The sequence below is a fragment of the Gopherus flavomarginatus genome, chromosome 20, assembly GCF_025201925.1.
Source record: "Gopherus flavomarginatus isolate rGopFla2 chromosome 20, rGopFla2.mat.asm, whole genome shotgun sequence".
Classification (NCBI taxonomy): Eukaryota; Metazoa; Chordata; order Testudines; family Testudinidae; genus Gopherus; species Gopherus flavomarginatus.
Window position 1 is genome coordinate 25,199,121 of NC_066636.1, and position 12,026 is coordinate 25,211,146.

General features: G+C 53.3%; 1 protein-coding gene across 2 annotated transcripts; it reads right to left on the reverse strand.

The window, feature by feature from the left end:
- Positions 1-1,745: 1,745 nt before the first annotated feature.
- SCAMP3 (secretory carrier membrane protein 3) lies at positions 1,746-7,280 on the reverse strand. 2 transcript variants are annotated; one of them, XM_050930102.1, is made up of 9 exons: positions 7,235-7,272; positions 6,042-6,119; positions 4,322-4,465; positions 4,034-4,157; positions 3,760-3,888; positions 3,237-3,396; positions 2,597-2,698; positions 2,279-2,396; positions 1,746-1,996 (listed from the first exon to the last, which is right to left on the reverse strand). In XM_050930102.1, the coding sequence occupies exons 1-9, from the start codon at positions 7,262-7,264 to the stop codon at positions 1,850-1,852; spliced, it is 1,032 nt and encodes a 343-aa protein (XP_050786059.1). In that variant the 5' UTR covers positions 7,265-7,272; the 3' UTR covers positions 1,746-1,849. The 2 variants fall into 2 exon arrangements, with proteins under 2 accessions (XP_050786059.1, XP_050786058.1); XM_050930101.1 differs by having other exon boundaries at positions 2,279-2,698; positions 3,237-3,392; positions 3,734-3,888; positions 7,235-7,280.
- Positions 7,281-12,026: the final 4,746 nt, after the last annotated feature.

The following is a 12,026-nucleotide window of genomic DNA, read 5'->3' on the forward strand; positions in this document are numbered from 1 at the left end:
AGTCCAGAACTCAACCACCCTTCCAGTTTGATTAGACACTAAAAATGTTTTCCTAAGTGTCCCTGGCTGCAGATAAAGTTCACTGCTTCTGCTGTGCTGGCCACCCCCAGCAAAGGCAAGAATTCAAATCAACAGTGCAACCTATTCTGCACCCAGCCCCCACTCTAGGGAAAGGGGCCACTGCCTCTGCCCTGGAGCCAGGAAGAGTCTTGCTTGCTGCCCCAGCACACTGGCAGGATAGGAGAGGGGGTGGCCACCACTACAGCAGTTAAATATCAGAGGGGTAGCCGTGTTAGTCTGGATCTGTAAAAGCAGCAAAGAATCCTGTGGCACTAGTTTATAAGGTGCCACAGGATTCTTTGCTGCTTTTACAGCAGTTAAGTGGCTTTTAGCTAGCAGTGGAGCCTGGAGAGAGGGCACTAGGGAGTTGCCAGAACATTAGAGCTGTTTCAAGCCAACCAAACTCAGACCCCAGGGTGGGAATGGTGAGCTGTGCTCCACCCACAAGCCAACATGCTGTGGCATCTGCCCCCACCTCCCTCTCCATTGTTTGGCTTCCTCAGGACAGCCTGTGATGAGTCCTACCAGCCAGGGCAGGAATGACCCTATACATTGTTGACCCCTGCAGCATTGGGGGAGGAGGTAGGCGGCACTAGGAGAGAACACAGTGCCAGTAGAGTAGGACACTGGGCACTATGGAGCAGAGATGTGGGGATCCCTGGGGAAAGGATGCAGATGAAAGCTAGGAGCAGGATCTCCTCCAGCTGATGCCCAGGGGCACTGAAGAATCATACAAAGATCAATCATGCTACATCAGCCAAGCCAGGCTATGCAAGGGGGCCAGGGAAGCCAGGGCTATGGTGCCTGCTCCGCAACTTCCTCAATGACAGAGTAAACCTAGATCCTCAGGCTTGACTCAGCCTCCTGGTACCACGGGGCAGGCAGCACAGAGGCACAGGGAGCCCCAACACCCAGAGCAGCAGCTCAGGCCTCTTGCCTGTTAATCACGCGAGGAAGGAGTTCATCATAGGGCCCTGAGGCACGTGCTGGCCAAAGGCTGTAGCCACAGCACTAGGTGGGCAGCTGCAGGGAAGGGGACATAGGCCCAGGTTATTAGCACCAAAGTTACCCTTCACTGCACATATGCGCTAGGTGGCAACCCCAAAGCTGCTCCCCATTCTCACCTCAGTATCACACTGGGCCAACAGCCAACCAGCAAGTCACCCCCACTGGGAGGTCACAGCCGCTGCAGGAAGAGCATCTTTGACAGATAATGAGGTCCCACTCCAAAGGCAGTACAGTGAGAAACCTTCACCTATGCCTAGCCCAGAGCCAGCTCCACCCTCACGGCCTTACTCCCTGAATGGACAGAGGGGAGGCTGAGATTAGGATACAAGTCTCCCCCTCTGCACAGGAGCAGCAGGCTCTCTGGGTTAAGCAAGAAGCAATTCCATGGGCTGGGAGGGGTCTGGGGATCTCAGGCCCACAGTGCAACAGGGGCCAGGAAGAACCAGGAAATGCAACATGCACAATTCCCACCCCACCCAAGCAGTTGGTGTTGGACATGTGGGAACTGAAATGGCAAAAGCCCCTTCCTGAGCGCAAGGGGAACCCCATCTTTCCCCACAGCCTCTGTCCACAGGGGTGGCACAAACACGAGCAGCCTCCACCCATGAGGGAGGTGGTTAGAGCAGCAGAGTATCTGGGCATCCCTGCTTCCAAGCTGGGATGAGGCAGCCTGTGATTGGCCGAGGCAGACACAAAGGGACCCAATGAAAGTGCAACTTGGTTTCCTTTTCTTTAAAAATAGCCCATGTGAGAGTGATGGGGCCTTGGGCTTGGCCTGCCCCTACTGCGCCCGGAAGGCACTGCCCGCTGCCCCCGTCGCAGCATTGACTGCTGCTGTGCGCACTGCCTGGTTTGAGAAGACGCCTGCGGCAAACTCTTCCTGTGCCTTCTGGAAGCTGGCACCTGTCCGGCGGTACAGGGAGTGGATCTAGAAGAGAAACCCACAGTCAAGGGGCACTGTACTTGGGCCCAGCACCCAAACTGGGACCCCAGCACTACTATAGACTGAGCAGGCCACAGCAGAGGAGAGGGGGCACCCTAGTTAGAGTGCGATACCCCAGAATCTGGGCAGGCTCAGCCAGGCCCTGCAGAGCCCAGCAGGACCCACAGGGCTCCAGCATGTGCTCAAAGCAAGTTCTCTGCACCACAGGGACAGGAAAGCACTGGCTGGGATCCTGCCAGAAGGGCCAAGGCCCCACTCAGTACTCACCCTCTTCAGCATGATGATCCCCGACACGGCCACCACCGTGAAGAACACAGCCACCAGGATCATGATCACAGCAGCAGCCTGATTTTTCCTCAGCACAGTCAGACTTGCTATCCAGCCACTGCAGTGAGAGAGAGAGAGGGCTGCCCATGCACACAGACTCCCAGCCCCATCCCCATCATGACAGGAGCACCCAGCAACCTTGCCCAGCACCAAGTCCTGCTGGGATGGACTAGCTGGCACAGCTGGGTCTCTGCATAAGCAACACAGGGCCAGGCCAGAGAAAGGAGAGCCAGCTCCCGAGCCTAGGGTGGCCCCTACCTGAATCCCGAGCCTGGGATGCCGATGGCCTGCAGCACATACAGAATATCCTGGACGAAGAAGATGAAAAAGAACGCAAAGAAGTTGAACGAGCTGTCGCTCCTGAGAGGCAGGGGGAGAGAGAGAGAGAGAGAGAGGCTGGATTAGTTAGAGCATCCCTGCTCCCAGAGGAGACTCCCTCCCCCCTCCAGCAGGGCCAGTGAACACAGGCCTGAGAAGCAACAGCCAGGTCCAGGAGGCACAGCCAGGCCTGTTCCTTTACCCCCCAGGAAGCACACAATTCAGTCACCCACAAACTTGGGCACTTCACTCTCTTGTGGGGTGGGTGGAAAGGCTCCTCCCTAATTCCCTAAGGCAGACATGATACAGGGCCCCACCCCTCCCGGGCAGGGGCCAGTGCTACTAGGGAAGCATGGAGATCTGGTACTCTCCGATCATTATCCCTTTCTCCCGTAGGAGTTTGGCTGCAAGGTCCACAGCCCAGAAGTCACGGAAGATCTGAGGTGTCACCAGTGGTGACAGCCAGGCAGACCCACTGCAGCTACAGGACATCTCTGGTGCCCTGGTAAATGAATGGAGCTGCTCAAGAATCAGAGGCTCTATTGATTTGCCAGCCCCAGAACTCCCAGCAGGGACGTACCGGAAGGCTTTGTACATTGGCCTGTACCAACACAGGAAGGAGCAGGGTGTGAAGAGGAGAACCCAGAGGATAGAGAGACCAAAGTGCGAACCAGTTGCGACCTCCACGCTGAACCAGGCCAGGGAGGCCAAGAAGTTCAGGAAGAGGGTCACGGTGCTGGCTAAGAGAAACAGCAGGTTAGGAAACCCCTGGGGCAGCAGAGCCCTAACCCTCCATGTGTCTCTCACACACGGACACACACACCCACCCACCCCCTCCCCAACAGCAAGATCCACCCCCTTTGGTCCCAGCACTGGGAGTCAGGAATCCTGCTGCTCGAGGGGGCAAGGGAGTGCACCTCCCAGCCAACTCCCATATGCAGGGTATTCAGTCCCAGGCCCCATCCCCCTGAACATTGCAAAGTCTGGGCCTTCCCCCCTGACCCCCAACAATGTACAGGGATATTCACACCCCTCCAAACCCTCTCCTCTACCCCCCACATACTTGGGGATCTGCACCTTGGTGCCCTTCTCCAGATGCTCACCCATCCAGAGGTAGTACATGGAGGAGACTGTTTTCTGGAACTCCATGGGGATCTCCACAGCGATGTCCTGGTAGAAGCAGGGCTTCATGGGGCAGAAGGAGGGCAACGGAGGCCAGTTGTTTTGTCTGACTGTGAAGCAAAGCAGAAAGGATGAAGCCAGAGTGCAACCAGAGCAGTTCCCAGGAGGAGGGGAAGGCTACATGCGTGTGTGCACGCGCGCTGCACTGGGCCAGGGCGTCTGGGCTGCTGACCTTCCCCTGGCTCTAGCACTTACTTGCAGCATTGCCCAAAGCTGCGTTCTGCAGCTCCCGCTCCCGCCTGTCCAGCTCCTCTGCCTTCCGGTTCAGCTCCTCCTGACGCTTCAGCAGCTCAGCTGTGGCGGCTGCTGCTGTCGATTCCTAACAGAGAGAGAAGGGGCGACAACTCAGCTACCGGGCCCCAGAACCAGCTGCTCCCAACCCCTCTCCAAACTGTGACTCAATTCCACCAGCCCCAACTGAGAGCACAGGAGTCAACCAACCCTACTGCCAGCATGCTGGCTTCCCTGCCCTGCCCCCATCACCTGAGTTCCATAGGAGCCGTAGTTTTTGGACTCTGGGGGGCTGGGCTTCTTGGGGGGCTGCATGGCAGAGGCTGGTGGCTGGGGAACTTTGGTGACCGGTGGAGTCGGCTGAGCCCCTGGCTGGGGCTGGTAGGGAGGGGGTGGCTATTGGAGACATAAGAGAATAATTAGACATGGACACTGCTCACAGTCTTCTGCTTATATCTAGGAGGCAACAGGCAAGGAGAAGGGAAAGAGACAGAACAGGCCCAGAGTGTGTAGGATGGGAGCTGCTGACATTCAAACGTCCAGAGCCGGTGTTAAGCTTCCTGGAGTGGGCAATGAGCACCAACCTCATGGCAAATTGTTAAGAAGCAGGGCACTGAACCCAAACTGGGTGTCAGGTCTACACTTAGATTTCACCAGCCAAGTGTCAACTCCCCAGGCACTGTAAGAGCTTGATCATGGAGTCATAGACAGTCCCTTTGGGCACTCCACTCCCTCTATCTTGCCACCTAGGCAAGCTTGCCTTTCTGACAGATGGTCCCTTACACCAAAAATCACAACAATATTCAGGTTACTCCCAGCCCCGAAGGACCAGTCACTTATCCCAGCTCAATTGCACTTTAGATCTCACACTAAAAACACTTGTAGCCAGTCCTATAACTAACTAAAGATTAGTTAGAAATGAGAGTTATTTACAGGGTTAAAGCAGGTAAACATACACACAAACGAGTTAGGGTCTTAGGTTCCAAGAGATGGTAGAAGCTACTGTAATATGCAAGTAGTGTGTTCTTTAGGGTCAACCCAGGCTAAGTATCTGGGAATTCCTTGCTTATACTTAGAAATCTTGCCCTCTCAAAGTCCAAGCAGCACAGTGAGAGAGTTTCTTGTTAGGAATTTTTATGTGCTTCCCCCAAGAGTTCGGGGTGATGGGATGAGTTCCCATGCAAGCCTCCTCTTCATGTGTGGAATGCAATTAAAGTATTTGTTCTCTTACATTTCAGTGGGCCTTCTTGGAGGGAAGGACCTAACACCTTCTGTAGGAAGCCACCATTTTACATTCATTAATGCTCCTTTCCTGTTTGATGACTTACACAATTACAGAGGATGAGAATGCAAATACTTAATACCACCTCATAACATGGGGTACAGATGTTCTAAGTGAGATTAATACATACAGCAACTTAGAAGTATTCCATAAAGTCTAAACACAAACACAATCTTGTAAATTTAAGATTTTAACAAAACTTAACACCCAGGCAAGCCAGACTGGTTTCCAGCTGTGCATCTGTCAGTGTTCACAGGAGAGCTAGGGGCCTTGGCATGAGCTGGCACCAGGTCTGCCAGCCTGACAGCTGGGCATCACAGCTGCTGCGCTATCAGCTGTTAACCCACACACAAGATGCCTCTCCATGCACATGTAGCAAGCCAGCCCAGCACGAGAGGCTGTAGGGAGCAGGAGGGCTCAGCTCACAGCAAGTGTGAGAAACCCAACACTATCCTCCCACCAAAACAAGAGCCCAGGGAGCCCCCTGTCCCCAAGAAACCCACATGAGCTGGCCAGTTGCCAAAGAAGCCCCAGCTGAAAGGGACAGGCCACAGACTAGTGTCTGGGATGTAACCCAGGAGAAAGTGAGCATTTCCACAGACAGCCAGACCAATGCAGAGGACTAGAACCCTGAGGCCAGTGCAGGCTCCTCCCCAATGCACTACTCTCAGCGCACAGAAGCTTCCTTACCCCTCTGTTATCGAAGGGGTTGTACACATCCAGAGTCGCATACTCCGTGCTGGGCTGGTGCTGCATCACAGCAGGATCCTGAAATGGAGCATGAACCTGCAGTCACCGATATCAAACAGTGCTTCCATTCACCTGCTATACCCCAGGCCCTGCAGCAACCCACCAGCTCCCACTCCCAATGCTCAGGACAACATCCCCCCCTAGCCCATGCAGAGGGCACTCTCTCACCGGGCCCTGGCAGCCAGCACAGCTCATAAATTGACTCAATCCAAGGGGAAGCTCAGGAACTGGGACACAGTCAGAACTGCTCAGGCCAACATGGGCAGCACTGGTCCGATAGCATCACCATGCAGAATGGCGCAAACCCCGCAATAGAGCAGTTCTCCCTGGACCCCACTAAGGGACCTGTTTGGGAGTTAGAAGGGCTGAATGATGTGTACAATTCTCTCATCTAGTATTTTACAGAGACACACAGAGAGAGAAAACAGCACCCAGCAACAGACTGACTTCCCAGCAGGTCTCAGAAGCAGAATTCCCAGAAAGCCTCCACCAGCTCCCAAGGGCTTTGCTGGCAGCCAGGCAGACAATGCATCAGCCCTGGAAGGCCAACACCCAACTCCAGTGCTCCTACATGGCTCTGGGCACCCAGCGTGAGGCGCGGATGCTGGAGCACAGCCCTGGCTTGTGGAGGGCAATGGCAGTACAGGGGCGACAGGGAAGCAGCTAAGGACCGGAGAGCAACAGGAAGCAGGACATGAGGCAAAGGCAGCGGCCAAGCCCCAAGGGGCACCAGGGACCATCTTGTTCCCTTCCCCCCGCTCAGTCTACGGGAAGAGCTCGCCTCCCTCCCTGGAAAACTGCCCGAGCCGTTCTCCTGCGCGTACAGCGCCGAGGATCCGGGGGAGCAGCCGTCCTGCCAGACCCCACCGCCCAGGTTTGTTTGCTGAGCCGGGCCGGCTCCGCCCGAGCCGTTCTCCTGCGCGTACAGCGCCGAGGATCCGGGGGAGCAGCCCCCCCGGGTCCGTTTGCAGAGCCGCGCGGAGTCAGGAAGCTGCCCCCAGGCCCCGCCGCGGTGCCCGATGACGTGGATTGGGACGGGAAGCGCTGCCGGGGGAACGCGGAGGGGCCGGGCAGCACCCCAGCTCCGGTGCAGGGCCGGCCCCGGGGTCCCCGCGCTGCACCGCGCCGCGCACCTGGAAGGGGTTCGCCCCGTTCTGGGCCATGCCAGGCTCCAGCCGCGCGACCCCAGCCTCAGCGACTGACTGCGCCGCGTCCGCTCCCCCCGCCTGACCGACGCTTATTGGCTACCGCCCCGCCTACGTCATCGGCGCTGCCCACGTTGGGGGCGGGAACTCCGCAGCTGAGGCCTTGACAAATTGGAGAAATGGTCTGAGGTAAACAGGATGAAGTTCAATAAAGACAAATGCAAAGTGCTCCACTTAGGAAGGAACAATCAGTTTCACACATACAGAATGGGAAGAGACTGTCTAGGAAGGAGTATGGCAGAAAGAGATCTAGGGGTCATAGTGGACCACAAGCTTAATATGAGTCAACAGTGTGATACTGTTGCAAAAAAAGCAAACGTGATTCTGGGATGCATTAACAGGTGTGTTGTAAACAAGACACGAGAAGTCATTCTTCCGCTTTACTCTGCGCTGGTTAGGCCTCAACTGGAGTATTGTGTCCAGTTCTGGGCACCGCATTTCAAGAAAGATGTGGAGAAATTGGAGAGGGTCCAGAGAAGAGCAACAAGAATGATTAAAGGTCTTGAGAACATGACCTATGAAGGAAGGCTGAAGGAATTGGGTTTGTTTAGTTTGGAAAAGAGAAGACTGAGAGGGGACATGATAGCAGTTTTCAGGTATCTAAAAGGGTGTCATCAGGAGGAGGGAGAAAACTTGTTCACCTTAGCCTCCAATGATAGAACAAGAAGCAATGGGCTTAAACTGCAGCAAGGGAGATTTAGGTTGGACATTAGGAAAAAGTTCCTAACTGTCAGGGTAGTTAAACACTGGAATAAATTGCCTAGGGAAGTTGTGGAATCTCCATCTCTGGAGATATTTAAGAGTAGGTTTGATAAATGTCTATCAGGGATGGTCTAGACAGTATTTGGTCCTGCCATGAGGGCAGGGGACTGGACTCGATGACCTCTCGAGGTCCCTTCCAGTCCTAGGGTCTATGAGGCATGATCACGCGTGGCAGCGGCGTGTGCACATGCATAGGGCTAGAACCGCCGCGCTGCATGCTGGGATGTGGAGTTTCTCCAGCCCTTGAACTCCCGCTGCGTGACTGGAATGTCTCTGGGTCCTTGTCCGCAATGCATGCTGGGAGCTGTAGTTTCCAGGGTGACACACACAACAGAAGAGGAGGTCAGGCAGCAGGTGCCATTTTGTCTTCCTTCCCTTTCAGCGAATGAGGCCTTGCCTGCCCCCAAGCCTAGCGCGGCCAGCGCTGAGCAGGGCGGGGGCAGCTGCAGGCACCGGGCCTCATTACGTCTCCTGCACATCAAACCCAGGCCTAGTCAGTGCCTGGCCAGCTCAGAGCCACCCTTACGAGAGGGGGCCTGTGAAGGACTCCCCCACCGCAGGGCTTGGTGGCGCCTGGGCCAGGGCTGCTAGGCCCCTTCCTGCCGTAGGCTGAGCAAGTTTGAAGAGGGAGCCAGGAAACGACACTTGATTTGTAAAGAGGATGCAAGTGTGTTTAATTCAGAGTGCAGGAGCAGCAACTCCCGATCCAGAGAAACTTACACCCGCCGGAGAGCAAGGAACATGGCATCAGAATAAACGCTCTGGCTGACAGACTGAGGGCAGGACTGGCCCTAAGCCTTTTGCCCTTTCCTGGCTGTCACAGGATGGGTGGTTCCCGACAAGCCATTCTATGTGAGCATCCCAGGGCATTGGACTCAGATTCATTAATTACCATGAGTTGCCGTCCATCGTGAAATCCACCACAACCCCCAGGCCTGCTGTCTCTGAAATCTTACACAATTACAGAGGAGCTACAAAATGTTCAGGCCCACATGCAAGTGACCTGAATACCCCCCTGCCAAGAATCCCAGCTCACAGGTGTGTCCAAACACAAGTGCTGTATCTTATAATTCACCATGCTTGGCATAAGCTCATGAATCCTTCTTTCAGAGAAGCCAAAGCAGTGAGAGGTTCAGGGCTTTACCAGGAGATGGCGTGGTTGGGAGGTGAGGCATAAGAGAGTAAAGGTCACTCTGCAACTTCCAGGGTGATCCCACTTCCACACTTCTCATTCCAAAAAGATACTGTGGCTAAAGTGGAGGATGGATTCCCACACCCCCAGGGAGAGATGGTTCATGGAACAGAAGCAGATGTTGCATCAGAGGAGCAGCCCAACTCCCAACTGAACTCCACTAACCTATAGTTCCCCCAGGAGGGCGAGAACAGCAATTCTTACACAGGGCAGGGAGCACAGCAGAGTCTGGACTGAGCAGAGAAACTGGTCTACTGTGCCCCCGCTGCTGGTTTGTTCATATGATAGGACAGCGCAACCCCAGCCGCACGGACTGCATTGTGCTCTCTGCTGTTTTTTTCAGGGAGCTGAGATCCATAGCACTGAGGCTAGAGATGCAGGAGTCAAATTCAGGGGTGCCCTGAGGCCTCACCACAGCCACATGGTCCTGCAGCATTTTCACCTTCCCCCCAATGACCTCCAGCTGCTTCTTATCCACCTTGTTCTGAAGAGGAAACGAAAAGGAGAAAGATGTTAGTATGAGGAGTCATGCGTGGAGCCACCCAGCTGGTACCATGAGCTGGGTCCTGCCCCAACACAACTGTCCATCCAGGATCACAGGTCACTTGATCCTAAGGAAGTATCACAGCCTTACCGTATAAACAGGTTTTTCCCTCTTCCTAAATTAAATAGGGTATTTTGCAATTATCTACACCCCATGGGCAAGTGAACAGCCCCAGAGCTGGAGCAGGGTCTGCCCAGCAGCACATGGGGCTAGGACCTGACCAATGGGTGCAACCCAAGAGGCAAAGTTATGAGACTCTAATCCTAAGCTTCCCTGAGGAGCTAAGTCTCCTCTTCCCCAGGCCTGTTGAATTGGCTCCCCCTTACCTTGGGAGGCTGGTACTTCTCTCTGATGTGGGTTCTAATGGCTGCACGCTCAGCCTTTCTCTGGAGCATAGACCACATCCCGTTTGCTCCTGAGTTGGAAAGAACCGTGTCAGCAAGCTGCTTCACCCAATCAGAACAGGGTGGTGGGTATAATAGGTTTCACTGAGCTGGAGGAAGGTTGGGACAGAGAACTGCACTCTCTCATGGACTGACCAGCCTACGCAGCCCGCTGTGGGCCATGCTCTGTGCTCACTGAGGAACATCACACACAGAAGATGACTATACAGACAGGTCTGTCATTAAAGGGGTCCCCTCAATATGTGGGAGGACCCCATCAGATCCAAGCAGGACCTAGAACATCTCATTGAGCTGGGCATGGTGAGGTGGCCAGTTGCTCTTACTTCTTATCCTGGGTCCTCTGGTTCTGTTCTGCATTGGTTTATGCAGCCTCCCAATGCCTGGCAGTCCTTGTCCCCAGGAAAGACAGCAGAGATGCAGCACTGCAGCTGTTTCACTGGGGCCCTGAAAGCAAACTTCACTGCAGATCCCATAGGTGTGAGTTGGAGAGAAGAGGTGAGCAGAGAGGCGGGAGCAAAGGCAGCAAGGACAGCAGCAGTCAGTGCTGTGCAAGGTGCAGAGACAGACCTCAGAAAGTGGAACAGGTCATCCGTGCTGAAAAGGAACAACAACATCCAAGCAATTTTCTCTGAGATCGTTCCTGTCTCACGAGCAAAGGAAAACACAAAGCAGAAGATTCTGGAAGTGAATTGCAGGCTAGGTAAGTAGCATGGAGTGGAGGAGTTTTGTCAAACATTGGTCCCCCTTCACTGGGGAGAGGTGGATGTATAGTTTGGATGGCCTTTGCCTTGGCAGAAGGGGGACTAATCTCCTAAAGGACAGGTTGGGCGGACACCTCAAGCGGGGTTTAAACTAATAGTAAAAGGGGAGGGTAAAAGAGGGAAGATATGAGTATTCGGCACAAAATTGAGATGTTAAGAACAACGTTAATCAAGGAACCTAAGGACATGGGGAGAAGAAATTCTTAAATTGCCTATTCATCAGTGCTAGAAGCCTGGGTAACAAATGAAATAATTGGAATTGGTCATTTATAATTTGCATTTGTGTGACTGGAATGTTAAAAATCAATGGCTGTAACCTATTTAGGAAGGATCAAGTGGGCAAAAAGAGAGAGAGAATGGCACTCTATGGCAAAAATTGCATTGCCTGTTTCTGATTCACTGATAACTCAGAAGAAAATTATCTTGAATGTTTACGGCTCAGTGTCCTAACAGATAAAGCACAAAATTGAGTAGTAGCTACAGATCACCAAATTCCAGGGTGGCCATCTCCTTAGGCACCTACTTAGGATGTGTAGAAAAAAAATGATCATGGAGGACTTCAATTTGAGTGAAAGATGCTGGAGATCTCATGCTGGCAGTATTAAAACAAGCTTGAAAGGTATAAATTTTATCAATAATTATTTATTAATAATTTCCTATCTCAAAAAGTGTTGCAGTCAACATGGAGGAATTCTTTAGTAGACCTTGTCCTAACAAATAGAGGAACAAATTAATTAACAGTAGCTTAGGTACAAGTAAAAGCAACGAAGAGTCCTGTGGCACCTTATAGACTAACAGACGTATTGGAGCATGAGCTTTCGTGGGTGAATACCCACTTCGTCGGATGCACTCTTTGCTGCTTTTACAGATTCAGACTAACACGGCTACCCCTCTGATACTTAGGTACAAGTGATCATGACTTGGTCACATTTATACTGTGCAAGCAGAATAAAGTCCACACCTATAATATATATGCTTTGTGCTTTAAAAGGGCAGATTTCACAACGCTAAAAACAGTTTCAAGCCAAGTCAGCTGGAAGAGAGAAGTTAGTCAGAA